Source organism: Dermacentor silvarum, chromosome 2, assembly GCF_013339745.2.
Source record: "Dermacentor silvarum isolate Dsil-2018 chromosome 2, BIME_Dsil_1.4, whole genome shotgun sequence".
Lineage (NCBI taxonomy): Eukaryota > Metazoa > Arthropoda > Arachnida > Ixodida > Ixodidae > Dermacentor > Dermacentor silvarum.
In genome coordinates, this window is record NC_051155.1 from 213525523 (window position 1) to 213547062 (window position 21540).

At 42.9% G+C, this 21540-nt stretch overlaps 1 protein-coding gene across 1 annotated transcript in view; it reads left to right on the forward strand.

The window, feature by feature from the left end:
* The first annotated feature begins 481 nt into the window (after positions 1–481).
* LOC119442574 (uncharacterized) overlaps positions 482–21540 on the forward strand; it is a 67500-nt gene continuing 46441 nt past the window's right edge. Inside the window, exons 1-6 of the mRNA XM_037707498.2 lie at positions 482–815; positions 6736–6888; positions 10946–11034; positions 13405–13452; positions 15268–15387; positions 19111–19169. Coding sequence (XP_037563426.2) covers positions 756–815; positions 6736–6888; positions 10946–11034; positions 13405–13452; positions 15268–15387; positions 19111–19169 — 529 coding nt within the window. The 5' untranslated portion in view covers positions 482–755. The remainder of the gene's footprint in view (positions 816–6735; positions 6889–10945; positions 11035–13404; positions 13453–15267; positions 15388–19110; positions 19170–21540) is intronic.

A 21540-nucleotide genomic window follows, 5' to 3' on the forward strand; every position in this document is an offset into this window, starting at 1 on the left:
TGACCAAATTCATGGGCGTTCCAGAAACTTTGTGCGTCAATGCATAAAACAGCGTTTTCCTCAAAACGTTAACTGGAACGCCCATGCATTTCGTCGGACACATTTGAAAATTGGTATCTCGAAACAGGTTCAGTCCTGAGAATTCGTTCCAAGTGGATACGCCTTGTGAACTCAGCGGCTATAATTCGTAGATTGAAAGATGTGCCGTAAAATAAGTAAAATAATTAATTAAGAAGTTAATTAGCGTAATTATGTTATTTGTTCAATTAGGCGTTTTGATTTTTTGAGAAAGTAATGACCGCCTCGTTGAGTAGTTTAGATCAAGAATTATAATTGTGCTATCTGCCACAGGCAACTTTTAAAAATTTGGTGCAGCTAAAATGAAACGCCATCCGAGCTAAGTGTTTTTATGCAACGCTTATTCACTCACAGCGCTGTTCTAGGAATAGTTGACATTCGAGGTTGGTAACAATGCTCAACAGCGCGTTGTTTAAGCGTTGATTGGTTTAATCAGGCGCTGGTTTAATTAAATATATGTGGCGTTCATTCAGGTAGTTCAGTGAAGTTTAGCAGCGCTTCTTGAACGCCTGCATTTCATTTTCTCATTTACGGCAGTCGCGATTTTCATTTTCAAAGCGATCGAGAATCCTTCTGCCAAGGGCCAGGCTGCGCCATTTATTGTGGTAACTTTGGCGAACGCTATCCGTTGCAGAACGCCGGCCGCCCTTGCCGGCATCGGTTGCTCCTTGGGCACGATGGAAGCGTTTAGAAATACTGAAGGATGGAAACCGAGAGTGAACGTTGTGGTTTTGAAGGTAAGTTCTATATTGTACTCCACTTCGTTTAAGTTTAATATGCAACAGCATGCGCGTTGCGTTGCGAAAGCCCTGTCATGTTCACGCCGCGTTTCAGAAACGTGACATATGCATCTGATCTACGCTGTCGAGAGGCAATTGAGTACGCTCAACCCACTAGCCAGCTGCCCCGTTTCGGTGCCTTAGAGTTAGAGAGCATATGCAGTGCACATATTTAACTGAAAAGAAATGTCGACTGCTGGTTGATTTTGCTAAGCACGCCTTTTCATTGTCCATTAATTATAAAGCAGGTAAAAGACGTAATATTGTGGAGCTAGTTGGTTCATTGTAGCAGCAAACAGCGCCAGACACGCTGAAGACTGAAACGATGACTAGGCGCCCTTTTTTTTATTGTTATATATATTTATATATCGTTTCGCGCTTCTTGCTTGGCTCGGTTTTCTGGCATTGTTTGCTAGGACCAAAGCACGTGTTCCTTGAGATGTCGCAAACACGTGCCGAAACCGCGCGACGTATACCATCAGTGTTTCCAACTCATTGTGCCATAATATCCCTAGTTTATACCAAAAATCCCTAGATTGCAAGAAAATCCCTAAAATTATTCTAGAGTGACGACGTCATACTTCATGGGGCCACAGAGCTTTGCGCGTGCTTCTGTTCACATATTTATATGTCTTGTTGAATGATAAAGTTTATTTTTGCTCGGTTCATCTTGCTTGTTGCTGCCCATTCTACAAGTCGCCTATAAGAACTGAAATTTGGGTGAGGATACAAGAAAGGAAGACCAGACAGGGCGAGCACTTAAAACAAAATGGCACAAGTTGGCATTTTTGGTAATATGTCTACTGTACACAGAGCTCTTGGAACCATGAATGTATGAGGGGCTGTGAAAGTAGGAAAGAATATTGTAATCTGCCAAGCATGCGTTCTTGAGCACGCAAAGGATAAAACTGGCCAAGCTTGAGAAATTTCGTTTTTACACGCGCTGCGCAGCAGCTGTAATAACCAACCGCGATAATTCTTCACCCTCTTTCGTGAAGAGGAGCACACAAGGGTTTCCAAAATGAAGCGTATGCGGTAGCGCTGAACGCCCTTTTTGATCAAAAAGCAACACTATAGTAGAACCGCCTCAATTACAGGGCCGTCGAAAGACGTGCTCCATACAGCCATCAAGAAACCAGCGACACCCACTCCAGCCTCTCTTATTGTTGCTGTTGTTGTTGCCTATTACATCTGTGGCTGCTACCCACGATAAGGGATTGGCCAAGACATTGGTGGATTATTCCAATTTAATAGGGGGCATAAATTTTCAAATATCTATGGAATTAGCGTTGAATAGCGTAGAATTATTGTTAAAATAAAATCAGGAATGTCATATTGAATGAGTAATAATTTAATAGACAAAAAGGAAAAGAAAAGATAGAATTTAGCAGGGCATTCGGTTGGATTCTGTAAGAAATGCTTGAACAGCGGAGCAAGCATCCCTGTATCTGAATCCCAAAGTGGAGGTCCCAAATGATAGGATAGCAGGTCCTGTTAAGCCCAGGCAGAGTCTTCCAAAAGGTATTTACAATAATCTTTTTCTTGCCGCAGTAAAGCGGCGACAAGATAGAAGGAAGTGATGAATTGTGTCTTCCTCATTACAAAACGAGCAGAGAGGGGAGGGAACCAAACCCGACCAGTGTAAGCAGAAATTCAGGGAGGGAATGCGGCAACATAATTTAGTGAGAGAGACATGAAGCATCTTTGTGTTACAGGATTCGCTACGCCAGGGAAATGCCAGGTGCTTATAATCTGGAGAACCAGTCAGAACTGTGTTTTATAAGGCTTTCCTAATTGATTGCATCCGAAATCTAGCCGCCGTGATGGCGCTGTCACTGGTAGAATAGGAAGAACTGGGCCAGAAAGTGATGTCCTTGCCAGTGAATTGGCCGTTTCATTGAAACGGGATTTGGGTACCTTTATGACCAGGTACCCAAATCAAATGAACACATTGCACATGGGAAGGAACTAGCTAGTGAAAGAGTTTTAGCATGTGCAAATCATTGGTAGAGGTAAGGGAAAAGCATACAGTTAGTGAGTCAGAAAGAATAGCAGCTCTTGTAGTCGTTATCTGATTTACGTAAAGCTCGAATTACTGCTAAAAACTCAGCCAGAAAAATGGACACAAAATCGGGCAACCTTAACGAAAAAGACCAGTGGAGTGCAGGACAAAATACTCCAATGCCAGTATTTTCCTCGCATTGTGATGCATCTGTCGCAATGATAATGTTTGTTTCTAGAATGCTTAGGTGGTTTTGCAATATGCCGTTTAAGATGCCGTTTAAGATGCCGTAAGGTAGTAGTTTCGCGTGGTTTGGAAAAATGTAATCGAACCTAATTTCCAGGTAATTTGAATGTGTATTATTAGGAAGCACATCACGAATTTGTACATTTAGTGGCTCAAGTAATGTTTTCACAAATATAATCTGCGGTGTATGAAACCTAGACCAACAAACGGGAAAAAATAATTCTGGATCAGAGATGAAAATTATTTGAGGACGGCTTAATGGTGATTCATATAGTCTTAAGAAAGTCTGAACGGTCAGAAGGCGAAATCGGCATAAATTATTACAATGCCAGAATTGAAAGAAGTTGCGACCACCGTGGTCGTGACGGACTACAGCGCTGCTAGTTCTAGCGACGAGTGCGCTGCTCCACCTCCACTGGTAGTGCTAGAGAGTTAAGAAGCGTTGCAGTAACCTTGCTAAAGTCTGCGTGGGCTGCATAGCGTGGGCTGCATGAGGATGCATAGCGGCGTAAATGGTGAGATAACTGCATCTTTAAAAATCCCTAGATACTTCGAGAAAGGCACTAAATCCCTAAACAGACTCGAAAACTGCTAGATCTAGAGATAAATTCCTAGAGTCGGCATACTGCATATCATTCCTATTAATTCTGCTATCATTCCTATTAATACTGCTATCATTCCTCTTTCTTTGAGAGAAAAATGTAACGTTTAGTTGCAGCTGCCCGTTTTATTAATTTATTATATTTTTTCAAGATGCGTTCTCGTACAACCATATATGCTACCTATTTTATGGATTGATCGGCACGTGACATTGGCGTGATCTTCATTTGACTCCTCCATGTGTGGCATTTTATTAATTCTTTTTCTTTTGAAACCGAAATTAAAATAGAAGCCCCACTTTCCCTGGCACAATGAGGAACGAAAGTTTGAGGACCACTAGTGCCCCGCAAAAAAAGACTTTCATTAAAATTTCTGCATTTATTGGTTTCGTAATGACAGCCTTGCAATCACTGCCCTACATTATTCAGATATGCAGCAAATGAGAGCTTAGCATTTTGTCAGCCAGAACATGGCCTCTTCTATCAGCTGAAATATCAGCAGAAACAAATAAACACAAATAAATCAACACACTCTCTGTGAGCATCATCTACTGTTAAATTGCAACAAGGAATGGCTGGAAACAATAAAAGGGAAAAAAAAAACAGAAAGAAAGAAAGAAAAAAAACATTTGTGCAAAAATTATATTAGTGATTGTTAACAGAGGGGGAAGAAAGAAGGAAAGGCAGGGAGGTTAATCAGAATTAACCTAGTTAAATAAGTTAACCAGCCTTCTTAATGTCCCTCTTCTGCAAAGCTACTGCAGCTGAGCAGACCCAAAATTCTCTGGCTGCTAGTAGCGATGAGTGAGTGTGCAACAAAATAGGGTACATTGGATTATTGAGTCTTGCTCTGTGGAGTTGTCCAAGAACAGCTTCTTACTCACAAAATTTGTGTGTATGCATGCACCTACTTTGCCTCCTTGCATAATGGAGCAATCATACAACTTCTTACACTGTCACTCACCAAGTGTGCCTGCTTACTTTGGCCATTACAGGGTTCTGGCTAATGAATAGTCAACTTTAAACGGCAGTGTTTAATGGGCCCCAATATGGTCATGTGCAAACCGTACCTAAGCAGCATTTAGGAGGTTCTTTGTAAGGAACATTATCCTACCAGTGGGTTTCCAGAAAGTTCACTAGCGGTTCGTGTCCTGAGTTGATAACATTGCAATTGCACATGTACATTTCCTACAGCAGCCAAAAATCATTAAGAAGTTGTTGGCTTGAGTTTTGTGCAGTTGAGCCCTGTCTAGCGAAGAGACAGCAAAAGCAAAGGTGTATCGATCATAATTACTACAGTAGGCAAAACATTGACACAAATAAATCTACACTTGGGCTTTTTCATAAGCTTCCCAAATACAAATAGTCCTGAGACGGGTGTCTGATAATTTGCTAATCCGAGTTCATCATAAGGTTCAGGTGTAATTATTGCCAGATTATAATGTTTTCATTGAGTATATGAAATCAAAGCAGACTTCTACTTAAAAAATTTCATCTAATTAATTACTTGTAATCAATTACACTTACTAGTAATTTTGCAATATAACGATTACTTTGTTTACTCGGTAACACTCACTGTAACTTATTTACTCTTTTCAGTAACCTATTACATGTAACTCGTTACATTTTTCACGAAACAAGCTATAACAGGCAATGCAGCTTTGAGCACTTACATTTGGCAGGAACTACAGTGTCCAGAGAAATGAAAGCCTGTACCTGGGTTACCTCCTTCCCACAATCAGTGTCCTGCAGCTATTTCTCGATCACAAGTCAGACCTCTCAGCTTTTCTCTTATAAATTTCTCTCTCTCTCCTAGAAGCACTTAGCTGCCTTCATAGTCGTGATCAGCTACTTCTCAATTCCTCGCTTAGTGTAGTCTATGATTTCTCTGACATAGACAGAAGCTTTTGGCCATTAAACGCATATGTTTCTATCTTTCTGTATATACATGACTCATACATCTATTTTTACTATTGTAACACACAAACAGTTTTTTTAGGGCTGAGAAATGTGCAGCTTTATATTGAATTACATTACAAGTTTGGCCACCTTTTCAAAGAACGTGAATGTTTGTTTGTTTGCATTCATTACAATTGGTTACCCGCCGTGGTTGCTTAGTGGCTATGGTGTTGGGCTGCTAAGCACGAGGTCACGAGGTCGCGGGATCGAATCCTGGCCCCGGCGGCCGCATTTCGATGCGGGCGAAATGCGAAGACACCTGTGTACTTAGATTTAGGTGCACGTTAAGGAACCCCAGGTGGTCCAAATTTCCGGAGTGCCCCACTACGGCGTGCCTCATAATCAGATCGTGGTTTTGTCACGTAAAAACCCATAATTTAATGAAAATTTTTACAATTGGTCGTTTAAGTCTAAATAGCTAATGAGTGAAGAGCGCCGGGAGGATCGAGGTGCACCAGATGTTGGATTAAATATGTGAACTACCATTTTATGGCTTGATAGCCATGGCCTATTCGGATGGTGACGCCAGGGGATCACGTATGGACTATTTTTCAGTTCTTCACTGGCGATATTAGGAGCGCCTTCCCTTAGCCCAAGCAACAATGAAGCGCTGTGTTAAATAGAGGACCCAGACCTGAGCATCGCCGCATTGAGTAACCACAATCTTGTGAGAACGGTGTTTGTATATTAAAACACAGCCCTTTTCTCCAGCACGCACGTTGAGTGAGTTTTCAATATCGGCGCCAGATGTCTCCAAAGGAAAACGAGGAAAGATTACCCAAGAAAATTTTGACAAGTGATTGTTAGCAAATGTAAATGTGTGAAGGGCTGCGGAGGACACACTGAAAGAGCTAGGCTAGCCCGTTCTACTTACTGTTTTGGTGCAATGTTAATAAAAGTAGGGAGAAAAGTAACATTAAAGTAAATCATTACTTTTTACTAATTGTTTTGGAGAAGTAATTGGTAACTGTAATCAAATAAAATTTTGAAAGAAATTATTGTAATTGCAACCAGTTACGTTTTTTTCTGTAACATGTATACAAGTCTGAATCAAAGCAACTTCTATATGCAGGTGACTTCACCAACTTGCTTCTCCATAAGGGAAGCACCAGGTCTTCAGATGTCCCAAAGTGGAAGAGACTTTGCCTGCATGGAATCAAATATGGAACAATACATGGGAAAGTGTGAACCACTGAGTAGCACTCAGCCACCTGATATTGGATCTGTAAGTATACCACCACTGTGTTGACTTAGCTAAATGTATTATCTATAAAATGTGCCATTGCACTTGCACGTTAAATAGATTTGCTCAGAGTAGCTTGCCTGAATTTGCTGGCCACACAGGAGGCAGAGAAGCACCTCAGGAAAAATAGCTGATGAACACTCGCGAATATTTTCTTCAAGCGCACACTTACTCATATTGAGGCTCACTCTTATATCCAGTAACACTCGCATTCAGCCATAAGTGCAAGTAGGTGCATTCATGAGTAAATGTGCCACACCTGTAGTTTGAAAAGTTGACAGTCACTTAAATATTCTTAAGTGATTTGAATGCGAAAGCAACACTGACTTCTCTAAGTTATCACCTTACATTAAATCTCTACCTTAATCAACCTTGCTCTAATGTGCAACAACCTTAATCCACCGTAATCCACTTTAATCCACCTTAATCAAATTTTGGGAGTGGGCCAAGTCGGTTTTTTGGGTTTGAGTCACGGCGTCCAAGCACGAGAGTGCCAATGTGATGAGAGCTGGCTGTGTGTTCTGGGAAGGGAACGGCGGCTCACCAATAGACTGATCCCACTGACCGATCTGCGCATGCGCCGGTTTTCCGGAAGTAGCACTGCCGCCATCTTGGCTGTAGTCAACTGGTCAACCACACCACCGCAGTCCCCGCTCATTGAATACTGCGCACAAGCTTCCCAGACATCTCTGTGACTCCACCACTGAGAAAAATTCGTCATGTATTTTAAGAAATCACATCGGCTTTTCATTGCAGCATGCGAGGCGAACGTTGAAAAGTGCCTGCTGCTCTTTCATTTCGGTTGTTACCCGCTGATTACGCATTGAGTATCATATTTGTTCGAGCTTTGTATGTAATACATGCTGATGTACGCGGTCGTGTTGCGTGACTATTTTTTCACACATGCATCTCGATGACTAAAACGTTATGTTTGCTTACAACGACGCACATAATAGGATTTGTATACCTGTTGGAAACAGGTTTGAAATGCGGTGCCAAAACTTTCGTGGCCTAATGATGCTTACCTACATGGGTTTCGCGCGTGACTTGTATACTTGGGTAATGGAAGTTCTTAGGTAAGCTAGGCGGCGTGTTTAACAGCGGAGCTGTTTAAGCCAGCCATTAGTCTGTCCGTTGCGGACAAAAAATGTGGGCTGATGCTGGCGGTAGTGCAGAAGGGGTCCAAGCGCAATGGCACATATCCCTGTGAACTAGCGAAGCTGAGCTTGGCTGAGTCTAGCTAAGCATGGTTGGGACTACTTAAGCTTAGTCAGTCATCAATAGCCAATCGGTAGCCAATCAATAGATAATAGATCAATAATCAATAAATTCCGGGAAATGCTGGGATGACTTGGTAGTGCTTAGCCTAGCCCAAATACGTAACCAATGCCTTGTGATAGCCAATCAATAGCGAATCGATAATTGATCAATAATAAATACATTCCAGGAAATGCTGAGGATGACTTGGTAGTGCTTAGCCTAGCCCAAATACGTGGCCAATACCTTGCGATAGCCAATTAATAGCTAACTGATAATCGATCAGTAATCAATAAATTCCGGAAAATGCTGGGGATGACTTGGTAGTGCTTAGCCTAGCCCAAATACTTGGCCAATATCTTGGGATAGCCAATCGATAGCCAATCAATAGCTAATCGATAATCGACAAATAATAAATTCCGGGAAATGCTGGGGATAACTTTGTAGTGCTTAGCCTAGCCCAAAAGCCAGGACTAGCTGGGTGCCCATCAGCTATGCTGTCTCTTTAGCATTGCACCTCCAGTGCAAGCTACGCTAATTTTTTATTTGCATTCAAGCCAATAGTACGCTTGCTGCTTTGAAAACTCCGACTGCGTGGAGTGAGGCGAGCGTCCCATCTTTTCAGCACGTGAGTACGCGCCGCTCTCCATTATGAGCAGCCGCGATATACTTTCATCAGTGATTCGTACTGGTCGATTAAGCCGTTTAAGACAGTATCATTGCTGTCGCTGCTAGCGATGGCAGAGACCTCTTGCTCATGTTCGGGTGGCACAGTTGAGCTCCTGGGAACTTCTGGCTGGCAGGTGAAAATAAAAAAAGAAAGCCATGTGTTTCAGTCTTATAACACTCTATTTATTTAATTATTTATTTATTTATTTATTTATTTACAATACCCTCAGGGCCCAAGGGCATTACAGAGGGGAGTTCGGTTTGATTACAAAAAATTTGAACATAAACAGCAGTAAATATACATATTATCCCAAATATAAAAGAGGCTCACAAATGAAAAGAACGGTTAAATTAAAATTAAATTATGGGGTTTTACATGCCAAAACCACAATCTGATTATGAGGCACGCCGAAGTGAGCCCGGGGTTCTTTAACGTGCACCTACATCTAAGTACATGGGTGTTTTCTCATTTCGCCCCAATCGAAATGCGGCCGCTATTCGTCCCCATGTTTCTTCTCGCGCTGAGTATTACCAGTACCACCTATTAATCCGTTGGATCCAGGTCTATCGAAGCTTTCGCTCTTTAGGAAACACATAGAATCCGAAGCCTTTGTCCCTTGTGCTGTTGCTGTAGCACCCAGGAACGCAGCAGGTGAATCCTCCCATCGCACGATGGCTCCACACGAACCATAAAAATTGCCAAAAATAATAAAACATCTCACCCTACGGGCAACCATGGTGGGATGCGAAAGCATTGCGGGGGGTGCGCATCGAGTTTCCATTTCGTTTCACATGGCAACACAACCCAATGAAAGTTAGAGTGAGAGAATGTATTGAGAAGAGAGGAGACGTTTGTACGGGGTTTCCTGCCGACGTTGACATTTACGTTCGGCTTCCCTGGCCCGAAGTTCGGGGTCCGCTTGCCGACGCTGACGTTTACGTTCGGCTTCCCGAGCCTTCCTCTGCTCCGCAGCGGTGGCGCTGCCGCTGCAACTAGCGCCGACGTTGACGCTATTCATGGCATTTCGCACATCGTTGCATAGAGAGAGAATGACGGAAGCACAGCGAACGCACGCTTTATACTGCGCCGCGACACTTGCACCGCCTACCGGCGTACCCTTAGAGAGGGAGAGAGTGAGAGAGAGAGTTATATGCAATGATTTGCTGCGCCGCACCTGTGGCGGAGAGGGGGAGAGGGGAGGAGGAGAACGCACACCTACGTAGGAGAGGAGAATGAGGGAGAGTTGCGCATGCGCAGTATGGGTGAGGACGCCACAGAACGGACACTGCCCCGAGCATAAGATGCTCTCGCATCTAAAATCGTTCGGAAACAGGACGCACAGGCACTCCGAGCGGCTGGAGCAGCGGAATGACTACAAGAATCAGCATGCACCGTGGCAGCGGTGGCGACATGAAACTGGCCGGTGGGATCGGTGTATTGTGTGCCACTGATCCTTCTTTGAAGCTCACGTTCAGTTGGCATTGCACGGTGTTCGGACAGAGAGGGACAACGGAGGAACTTTTCATACTGGTCCTCCATTCTCGGCTGGTGCAACCCATAACTTTTGCTGCACTGCCTGGAGTTTGAGACTGAATTCTGAAAGATGGGCGCTCTCTCCTGGAGAGACTATATCCCTTGAGGAACGTAGTGAAGGTGAGCAAGAAACTGCGGTGGCCGCATAGTTGTTCATCAAATGCCTGTAACTTCGCCATTATGGCATCATTGGGACAAACTCTTGCGGCTGTTTGTTCTTTGTTGGCTGGCGTACAGCTGCTACTATATAACAGTATTTTGAGCTAATAGTGGTTTTGGGTTTTTTAATATGCGTACTGATTGTCATGGATTGCAAATGGCACCAAAGAATGTGAAGGACAGTCAGGGAAATCACCATGTCGCCATCTCATTGTATCCTTACCTGTCCTTCGTGTTTCTCTTGCGGCGTTTGCAAGCCATGTTTGATTGAATCACTGGTATGTGATACAAAGAAGTTCTGTTTATTCTTTGTTTATTCTCTTTTCTTCACTTTGTGCAGTCATTTTTTTTAGTATATTTCGACTGGATGCATTGACATTGACAGGATGCATTTAGTGTGTTGGCATTCTTCTTCCTCAGGTTGTTCTGGTAAGGAAACCAACAGACATGGAATGGTACCGTGCGCGTGTTGACAAGATTGTTGACACCGCAAGCAGCTACCAAGTGGAGTGAGTACTCGGAAGGACACCTTGCATTTTCCCAAGAGGGGTTACTCATCATTAGGAACAAGAATCATTTTTATTTAAAAGATGGTGCAACTGCTTGTTCTTTTGAGATTTCTCTGAACAGTGCATCAAAGTTTTGCATTGTGCAGAATGGAATTGCAGTTCTGAAGGTTGATTTCAAGTGTTTGCAGTGCTTAAAGCACGTTTGCAATGTTCACTGCGGCCTGCAAAAGCAGACTCCCGTAATGTGTATGCCTCACTCTCACTAGCCCTTCCAGAGATTATTGTTCGGCATTTTGATGATTAGACCTGCACATGCATTTACAATATCAGCTGCTTCATTCGCTGCCATTTTGCCAGTGAGCTCGTGTGCCCACACTGCTGAAGTACCATCAGCATAACTTGTAACATAACCAGGAAATAGCGGATCAGAACGCCTGTTACGCATGATTACATGGAGGTGCGCCATGTATTGTTTTGTAACCGGTTTCCAAGCATGGAGTAGTCCCAGACATATGTTTTAAAGTCTGAATAGAGCCACTGTCACAAATCCATGTGAAACTGGAAGTGGAACAACACATTCAAGTTGTTGCAGAATTTTTCACTTTTGAATTTATGCTGAACCACGTGTTGCTTTGCTATACGATGGAACACTGTCGTACACATGTGGTGTGAGGCTGTCATGCATACCTACTTGCATGACACATAATGCCACAAAGTTGATAAACTTGGTGACACTGTGGACTTTACCATCTTGCAGAATAAAATTATGCAGTTAAAGGAACAATAATACTTTTATGATAATGTGCACATTCATGTTCATTTAGCATCAGCAATTGAAAACTGTCATATTGGAACAAATGGCTGCAACACATTAGTTGTGAGGACTTCATGCGTAGGATCAGTTCTGCAGCTTGTGCTAAATTTATATTTTAGAAAAAGAAAAGAAAAAGAAGGGTCCGAGAGGGTCGGAGGAGAGCTCTCTGGTCTGTTTTAGCCATATTTTAGAGCGCAGCTCTTAGGCGCCCATGCCTGCAGCCAGCGTCGACATCTGCGTAGTTGAGCGAACGAGCGCAGCGATGAGGAAAGTGGAGGAGGAGGGTATGGCGAAAGCGTGAGAAGAAAAGCGTAGTGCAACGACGATGGCTATGAGATGGCGCCAGAGTAGCGTGTGTCTGGGAGGTCTGTCTGCGGCTGCTGCTGTGAATTGCGCCCATGTGTCACCCACGTGCTGGCTCTCGCGATCTCGAGATTAGCGAAGTTTCTCAAGATCTTCGCTAATCTGGAGATTGCGAGAGCCAGCATGTGGGTGACACTTCAATCAGGAAGACAGAACAAAAATCAATCTTGTCTGGGCCGCTCACTTAGGAAATCCCGGCAACGAGGAAGTGCATAAAGTGGCCCGAGGGTTAACAAACCGGGTTGCACTCTCCTTGGAACAGGACCCCCGATGGGAGAGGTAGTGACTTCCTACAACGAACTTACCAACCTATATAAAGAGAACAGGAGAATATACCCTATACCATGCAGCAACCTTACGAGAGCGCAGGCTACTATCCTCCGCCGAATTCAAACTAACAGCCTTATCACTCCTCATTGCTTAGCAATCTTCACAGATGGGGAGGTTGACCCAATATGCAAAAACTGCGACAAAAATGCCATAGCAAAAAGACACATCCTCTGGGAATGCGAGGGCCTTCTCCCACCCAGAGAGCTTCTGCCAGCTCCCTCTGAAACGACATGGGAGACCCTAATACGGTCCCCAGAAGAAAAGCTACAAAAAGGAATCATTGCCTGGGCGGAAGAGTGCGCCGCAGACAAGCGGCCATCTACAACGCTCTGAAATTTCTCTTAATAAAGTTGTTTCCTCCTCCTCCAGATTTGCGAGGCAGTCGTCCCACACTTCACTCTGTTTGCAACATGCTGCATGAGACAGATTGTCTGCACCAGCCAATATATTGCAAAATGAAAACACATATAGAGCTGCGTTCAAATTTCGCATTAGGGAGTATCGTAATCAGTGAATTTTTTTAGTTGTAGTTTAGCTCCAGAAGTGCAAAACAAACTTGAAGGTGTTCTGCAATTGTTGAAATATTATGTAAATGTTTTTTTATCTGTGTATTTGATGTGAAGTGTTGTAGCAGAGTCATCTTATTCAGTAGTATCAATTTAATTAATGGATGCTGTCCTCTTCCACAGTACATATTTTGCACTGTATTTGATGTAACTTTAGTTTAAAAGACAGCTTGCTGCATACTTATTTTATAGTTGCCTTGCAACTTTTTATTCATTTTTAAAGTACATATCTGCTGTAATATTGAAGTTAAGCTGAAATAGTTCTTTGCATGTCTTTTAATTGATTTTTTTTTACAGGGTCACCTTGGTTGACTATGGCCAAACACTTGTGGCAGAAAGAAAAGAGTATGAAGCATTTCCTTTCAATTAATGTTATAAAACTGTGCTTCCAGTGAAGTATTTGTCCTACATTCATGTTTTTAAGGTACACTAAAGAGACCTATTGAGTTGTGATGGTAGATTATGCATCAGGAACGTTAAATAGGCCTTACCATCAATGGAGACTTGGTAAGCCACAGCGGATGCTAAGAAGAAAGATGAGTGGCAGTGCAGTTTAAAAATGCCCAGGCCAGCTCCCTGTCACATTAATTACAGCATCTGTTCAAGACTAGGTACAGTTTCAAAGAAAAATTTAAAAAACAATTATTTTGCATTTGAGAGCAAGTCAAGACTCATCCTGAGAGCTCTTCAGAATCGCCTGCATAACAACGGTCCAAATACACTGAAATGCTGTGAAATTTTCTGGTTGTGTCATTGGTGCTACACTTTCAGTGTGGGAAGTTGAAGAACTGAAGTTTGGCTTTTATTCATTCATTTATTAATCAACCCTTTACTGCCAGGGAAACTGCAAATACTGTTTCTAAGAAACACTTCACGAGTTTAAACTGATTTAGTTTTTCAATTCAGTGTCCATTTAATATTCATAATGTGGAGAAAGAAATGATTTGTGCAGATTTGGGTGGATGTGCTGTTGCTTTCATCGGTCCTGATTCAGTTCTTGTGAGGGTTGAGTAAGTAGACAGATGCCTCGGATGCAGGTATCAAGGGTTACAGCTGCAAAAATGTGATGTCTGGAAATTGATTCAGTATGAAATTTAATTGTGATATACATTTAGGAGTAGATGTAATGCAGTTATGTCATATAAAAAGTAGTGTGACATTGTAGCATCAATTCAATCGCCTCTCTTTTTGCGCATTTCATGTTGGCTTACTTTGCATCATTCATTGTGCTCCTACTCTGCATTTTTTAGTAAACATAAGATTATACGCGTGGCTACATAACATGCTTGCACTTGTTATAATGTTGTGCTATACAGAAAATATGTGGATGCATTTCATCCACTTACATTGCACAATGAATTTGCTGACAGTTCATGTTGTGTCATCTTGAACTTAACCCTTAAAAGCCCATAGTGATTCTAAAGTACCCAAACGAGTGAAACTTGCTGCTCCTTAACACTCCTTAATACTTCATAAAACCATTTGGAAAGTAAAGACTGCATAAATTTGTATACACCCGAAAACACACCTATGAGGATATGCTTCCCTGTAAACCTTTAGCAAAGACTTATTTCTCATGAGACTTTCTCATGAAAGTGCGTTTCAAGCCATCATAATCTGTTGGACAAGACGTTGAAGAATCCGTTGAATATGATTACTTAATTTTTGACAGCGGATGTCCACGTTACAGACGTGTTTTGGCGCACGCTGAAATCGACGCAAAGAAAAAATGGCTGAGGGGTGAGAGCATAGTTAAAACAGCCTATATGTCACATTGGAAAATTAGCAACCCGGGATAAGCTTCACTGCTGCTGTCATTTAAAAATTATGTTGCTGAGTAGACCTAAGCACAAATTTTACATCTGTTTATTGAAGTGCAAAGAGCACCGAAGGCTAGTTTCGAGGATACCACCAGTCGAAGTTTTATTTTTCCGGACTCCACAACCTGCCAAAAATTGTCAAATCCGACAAATAGTTAAAAGTTCAGTCGTCATTTCAGACAATGCATGATGTTGCTAGTAGAATTATTCCACCGAAAATGTTTAACAATGCGTAGAAAATCTGTCGACCAATTCGATCGACTTCTGTAGGCACGAGAACGAAAGAGTTAGCACATTGTTGAGCTCATCTTGCCCATACTTTGTGTACATTGTGTTACAGGTTACGTAAAGTGTCCAGTAAGAAGATTCTCAAGGTGCCATTTCAGTGTATTGAGTTTTCACTGCTTGGACTGAGGCCCCTGCAACAAACAATCAATGAGTCAACCATAACTGCAGAGCAGTAAGTGCATTCACTTTTTTTGAGAACTGGTGCTGTCAGTGACTACTCTGTACGTTTTCAAATTAGTAAGTGTTGTGTCAGTATAATAGTCGTGGCTATTTAATTGCTAGTATTTAGCTGCTTGACATTTTTCTTCTGTTTACCGACATTGATCGCCAGCTATTATTGGGTACCAATTAGCTGATAGCAACCAAGTACTGTAAAAGCTCGATGATACGATCACGGCTAATACGAATTTCCGTATGATACGAATTTTTCTGTGGTCCCGGCCGAGCCCCATTACTTTGCAACGTGCTAGAGAACGGTTGTTACGAATCGATTTTCAGCCTGCGTCGGTTGATACGAATAAACGCCGCCCCACCGACGGCCGCGAAAGAGAACAGCGCGCAGTCACGCGCTTTCTCTCCTTCTCTTTTGGTGCGAAGGCGCGGCGCCGGACAGCGCGGACTCCGCGACTGGGGGCGAAGAGTTTGAGGCTGAGGCGGTGGCGCTTTTGGTGCTTTTGTACTTTTCCTCCTTTTCTGCGAGCCGTCAGATGGAGTGGCTGCTGCGCTTCGGGCCGCGTTCTTCGTGTTTGCGCCATTTTGCCTAGTCGCAGCGAGCTATGTCTCGCAAGCGGAAAGCACTCTCCTTTAAAGAGAAATTAGACATTCTTCGAAAGGTCGATGAGGATCCCAAGAGGAAGCGGACGGAGTTGGCTAAGGAGCTAGGCCTCGCAACGTCAACACTTAGTTTAAATTGTGCTAGGTGCACTAATAATGAGCACCTGGATGACTTTGCAGGGCATGCTTGTTTTTGACTGTGGCAACGAGCAGGAAATTAAAAAGAAAGTGGCATTAAGTTCTGCAAACACATGACAAGCAACTGGGAAAGTATCTGCTCATTCTATTCTGATGAATCGTTCATGGCTGGCAAAGTGGAAGTGAAATATATAAAGCCTGCCGTGCTACACCATAAAGGCTGATTTATTCTCAAAACTTCTGGGCTTGGCTTCAGGCATTGTCAGACTTTCAGCAGGATTAGCAGCATGTGGTGGTGTAAATGGGATATGTAGCTGTGCTGGTTATTGCAATTGTTAATATTGATTTCAATAACTTTGTGTGTATTTATACAGTAGAGCCTTGTTCATACGTTCTGGGAAAAAAATGCGGGAAGGAGCTTACTAACCGGAAATATGTACAATGCGAAGTCACTAAAAAATTTACCAGACTGAATTGTAGTTGGCGTCTCATAAAGCAAAGCGTTGCAATAATCGTAGCATGAGACTCCGATGTGCTGCAAACTGGTGGAGCTCAAGCGGCCTAAGACACACAGTGTCGTTTGTGCGGCTTTAGCAAGCCTACATTTACACTCCTAGAATTTGGAGTTGGTCAGAAGCTTCATTGCGTAGTGCACTTGGCAATACGTTTTGACATGCTCACTTTGTGCGAATTGTTGCAGCATGAGACGCTGATGCGCCCCAAGCGGCTCAAGATGCACATTGTCGTTTTTCTATTGCTTAGTGTTTTAGGACGGTGACAGGAAAAAAACAACACTGAGCTGATGGCCGACGCCAGCATACGGTGCCGCCAGAGCAAAGCATGGCGCTCGCGTCGCACCGCCTACAGCAGAGACTGACAGTGTGTTTGAATTATTGCCTATTAAAAGCGCGCAGTATGCTTTCCAACGGCACTACACCATGTGTGCTGTGTAACCGATAGGTGCAGATGCTTATTAAAGGGACACTAAAGGGAAAATTTATTTCTTCTGTATCAGTAGCTTACCCTTCCACAATACCCAAAACACCACTCTTACCCCGAGAAGCCGCTTGGTAAGCCAGAAAGAAACGAAACACACAGAGGCGAGTGGTGACGCCACCTTGAAGTTCCCGCACCAGCTAACCGTGACGTCGTAGATTTTGACAGCGTCTCCTAGGTCTCAGTTAATTCGTTAGTGGTAAAGATTGACTGCATTGTGTTCTAAATGAGCCCAAGATTGAATATGGCAAGTTTCGCGATTTTTTATTGAGCCAACATGGCCCAAATACGAAAAATTACTTTAGAAGTCGTGACGCCATACTGAAGTGCTGACGTTGGGCTTTCCGTGCGAAATTCAAAAAAATTAACTTTGAGCTTCATTTTCTCTTCTAATAATTGAACTATTGCAGTGTAATTAACGACAGCAGAGTTTTCGAAGAGTACTTTATCAGTCTAAGCTGATTAATCTTTTTTCTTTAGTGTCCCTTTAAATAGGGTTGGCGGCGATAGCTATGAATGCGGTGTGCAACAACTCATGAGGAGTTTTGCTGGTACCAAAATAGGACACTGAATGCACGCTTGCATTTTCATGTGACACAGGCAGGCGAGTATGGTGGGGAAGCTGCTGAATGAGGCTGCTACTGTTCTCAACCACTTGTGCCTCATGCCTTTTCTTGTTTACGTAGTCCAGTAATTTTTGCGTTTTTGCACAATTTTGACGAGGTACAGCCCTTACACAGGACTGAACCTGTTGGTCAAGATAGTGCCAGCACAGCCTTGACTTGTGCACACCCATGATCCCTGGATGTACCATTGTATAAGAAGTCAATGCTCAGCTCTCGCCATCTAGTAGCAGTGCGCAGAACTACACAGCGCGCAAAAATTCGCTGATACGCGCATGTGGCATCCAGGCACGGAATGCGATTGCTTCTTTGTTGGAATTTTTTTTCTCCAAATTTTGGGCTGCCAAGTTGGGGGTGCAGCCCTTCCACGGGTGCGGCCCTTACACGGGTGCGACACTTTCACGAGCCTATACAGTATATTTATCTGTTCTTTATATATACAAAGCTGACTTTATAGTCTGTAAGTTATTTTTGTTTGTGTATCATAGCAATTATAGAAACACTTGAGGTGTACTCACATCATTGGCGGCACTGCTTCTGTTGTGCTGTCACAATATCGACGGTGCGTATGCAATCCACGTGTGGAGGTTTACAATTCGGGCTTCAGAGACGAGAGTTTCATGCAGCGCATTTGCTGCGAAGATGAAAAAGCCAACTGGACAGATTGTTATGCTCCGTTTTGTCAGCTCTGCCACAGAGCAAGGACAACAATCTGCTTTCTGCACCTGCTGGAGTGAGTGTTGTGCACACACAAACGCACCAGTGTTAGTGCTGAGCAGATGTCTGCGCACCGAACCTGGTATGCACCAAGCCATGGTGCATACACACTGCTCTGAGTGGAGTGGAAAACAAATCTCAAACTAAACGTACCTAACCCTTCCCCCCCCCCCCATTGAGTGCTGACAACTGCTTACAATTTTCCGTCAGTCTGATATCGTGCACCATTAAGGTCCGACATGTGCAACACTGCTGGCAGCGCTCCTCACCACTCCAGCATTGCGAGATGCCTGTAGCTGGCAAAGTGCTGTTTCTGCTGCACAGCAGCAGTAGCCTCGCATGTTGCCTTGTACAAACGTGTCTCTCTGTATTGTTGAAAGGCCATCTGAGGGAGCACAATGCTAAACCTTGCTATCATGTTCAGTGCTTCACCCTTCAAGTGAAACTGCCAGCTTAATTATTTTTAATTTTCTTGTTACATTTATTTTACTTTGCTTAATTTTCCTTGATTTTTATCTTTGATTGCCATTTATTTGCAAGTGATTCACCTATGTCATCAGCACTATTTTTATTATCTGACAGTGGCGTGTGCATGTGAGGGCTACAATCAGGTTTATTTGATGCTGTTTTCTTGCTTCTTTTCAAAGTGTGCCGGGGGATTCTTGGGATCCTGCCACCACTGAATATGTGAAGTCAGCTGTAAAGAGTAAGTTTATTCATCATGAATATGCAGATGAAGAACTGAACTGCAAACCTTTCTTTTGAGAGAGATAGAAAAAAAGAAAGCCAAGTTTAATCGAATCAAGAGTGGATGCTGTAACCACAATAGATTTTAATCAAGATGTTTCTTTATTTATTAGGTGATTGAGCGAGCGTTTAGTTCTTACTTCTTGTTCTGCACAGAGTTAATGCTGGCTGCCTAGTGTATGGTCGGTAGGCCAATGTTGCATTTTCAGGTGTCATGCTGCAGGGAAACTAAGGAGCGTAGCGTGTTCTTTCCTTGGCAATTCTTGCATGCTAGTGGGGGGTACTGATGTATGCCTTTCATTTGTTTTCTCACTTTGAGATGTTGCAGACACACGTACACAAACATTTCTGCACTCCAGCCTCTTTTTAGACTCCTTCAACTGGAAATAAGTACAAGTAGTCACCATATCAAGCATCAGGCTATCCGCAATCACAGTGTGCCATGCGGAGTGATCTGGAAACGGAGCTTGTGACAAAATTAGCGCACAGCACATAAAAGGAAGACAACGAGAAGGAACACATACCACAAAGCGCTGCATAACAACTGGAAGGTTTTAGCTGTCAGTACTTTGTGGTGTGTATTTCTTCCATTCTTTGTTTGCTACGTGGTTTATCATCACAATCCATGTTGAACCAACTGCCGAGCATCGTGCATTTTAGAAAACAGAGGCCAGGATCAATTGAACAGCACAATAAATAGGAGATGCTCAAGGGTAATCAGCTCTTTCCACTCTGCTTTAGGAGATAATGTTTGAGTTATGACAGCAGGAAGTGGGACATAAAAACTTTGAGTCATAAGCCTTATGACCTTCATATCGTGGAGGAACAGAGATTGGAAATCAACTCGGAAGAAATCTTCTGAACTAATGAAAAGTAAAATAGTCCTTCAACCTGGTCCTACAGCAGCCTTACATGACAGTAAGTCCCACTGAGGAACTAGAAAACCTGTCGAGTTGTATAAATGGCCATAAAAGGCCGACTGCCATCTTATGGACTGACAGCCCTACAGTCAACACATTGACGTCTGCCCTAATGGTAAATGGTACATCATCTACACAACTTGTGGGAGAACGATCAGTAGCATTTTACCAGTAGCACCCAGAGGGAAGAAAGGCTTCTCAAAGGGAAAAAAAACAAACAAAAAACCTGCAAACACCGTGGTCATACCCTAGGGGCTGATAGAAGCAGCTTGTGCAAAATGGAATACAAAGTACCATAGGCATGCCAGCCACCAACTCCTCAGCTACTAGGGCAGGAAGAGCCTACCACCCTCATCAGCACACAATTGCACATTTTCACTCCCACCAAATGCTTCGGCAGTCGCTCTTGCTCACACGGCGCGCAATTTGATAAGTGCGTGCGCTTGTAATTCAACCATTTGACCATCTGAGTCAGCAGAAGTTTACATTTATTGTCTCAGTGTTACTTCACGGCGCCAGTGAAATTTCGCTATAATTGGAATTGTGTATAAACACAGTTATATTGAGGTTCTAAATACATGATGTTATGTGGACAAGAAGTTATAAAAAGTGAAATAGTTATATAGAGAATATCATTATATTGAAGTTTGTTATATCGAGGTTTAACTGCATCTGGCATAAGGCTAGCAACTGTGTGCCACATGGGGTGGTCTGGTTGTAGAGGCAAGCGTTGGTTGAAAAACGCAATAAATGTCCACTTAGTTGCATGCAAAACTGTGTGGTCTTGCTTATATGTATACACTCACTGTGAAATGTGTTACTGTGCTCATATTGGAATATACATACCACTCCTCATTGATATTACAGTGGTAGGAGCTGCTTGAGAATTAACTTGCCACACCAGTGGCCTTAAACTGATGTTGAAATTGCATGATTACAAAATTACAACTTTAGAGTTGCCAAGGAGCCTTATTCCAGGGTAGCGACAAGTACTTCAAACGGGGTTGAAGTGGGAGTTGGGTTCTGTTTCTGAACAAAGGGTCATACTTTTCTTACCACACGGAAGAACTGTAATGTGAAAATGTTTGCTTAGCTTGTCCAACCCTTTTATATGACACTAAGCTAGTGTATTCGCTTTAGATTGCAACTTGATACACTTTACAACAGAAAGTGATTGACAGGCTCTTGAGTCTTTTTATGGTTCTCATGCTTATTATTTTTGCTTATTGTCATAAACTTCATGAGCTTTAGAGGCTTGAGCGCAGCAGCTAATTTTTTCCCTGTTACTGCTTCATGCAAAAGAAATTTGAAAAGTTGCCTTTCATGCTAGCAAATGCAATAAATCTGTCTCATCTTCCAACCTTGGCAAAAGCAAGAAGTTATGACTCTGTAGCTGCTTCAGTGATCAGA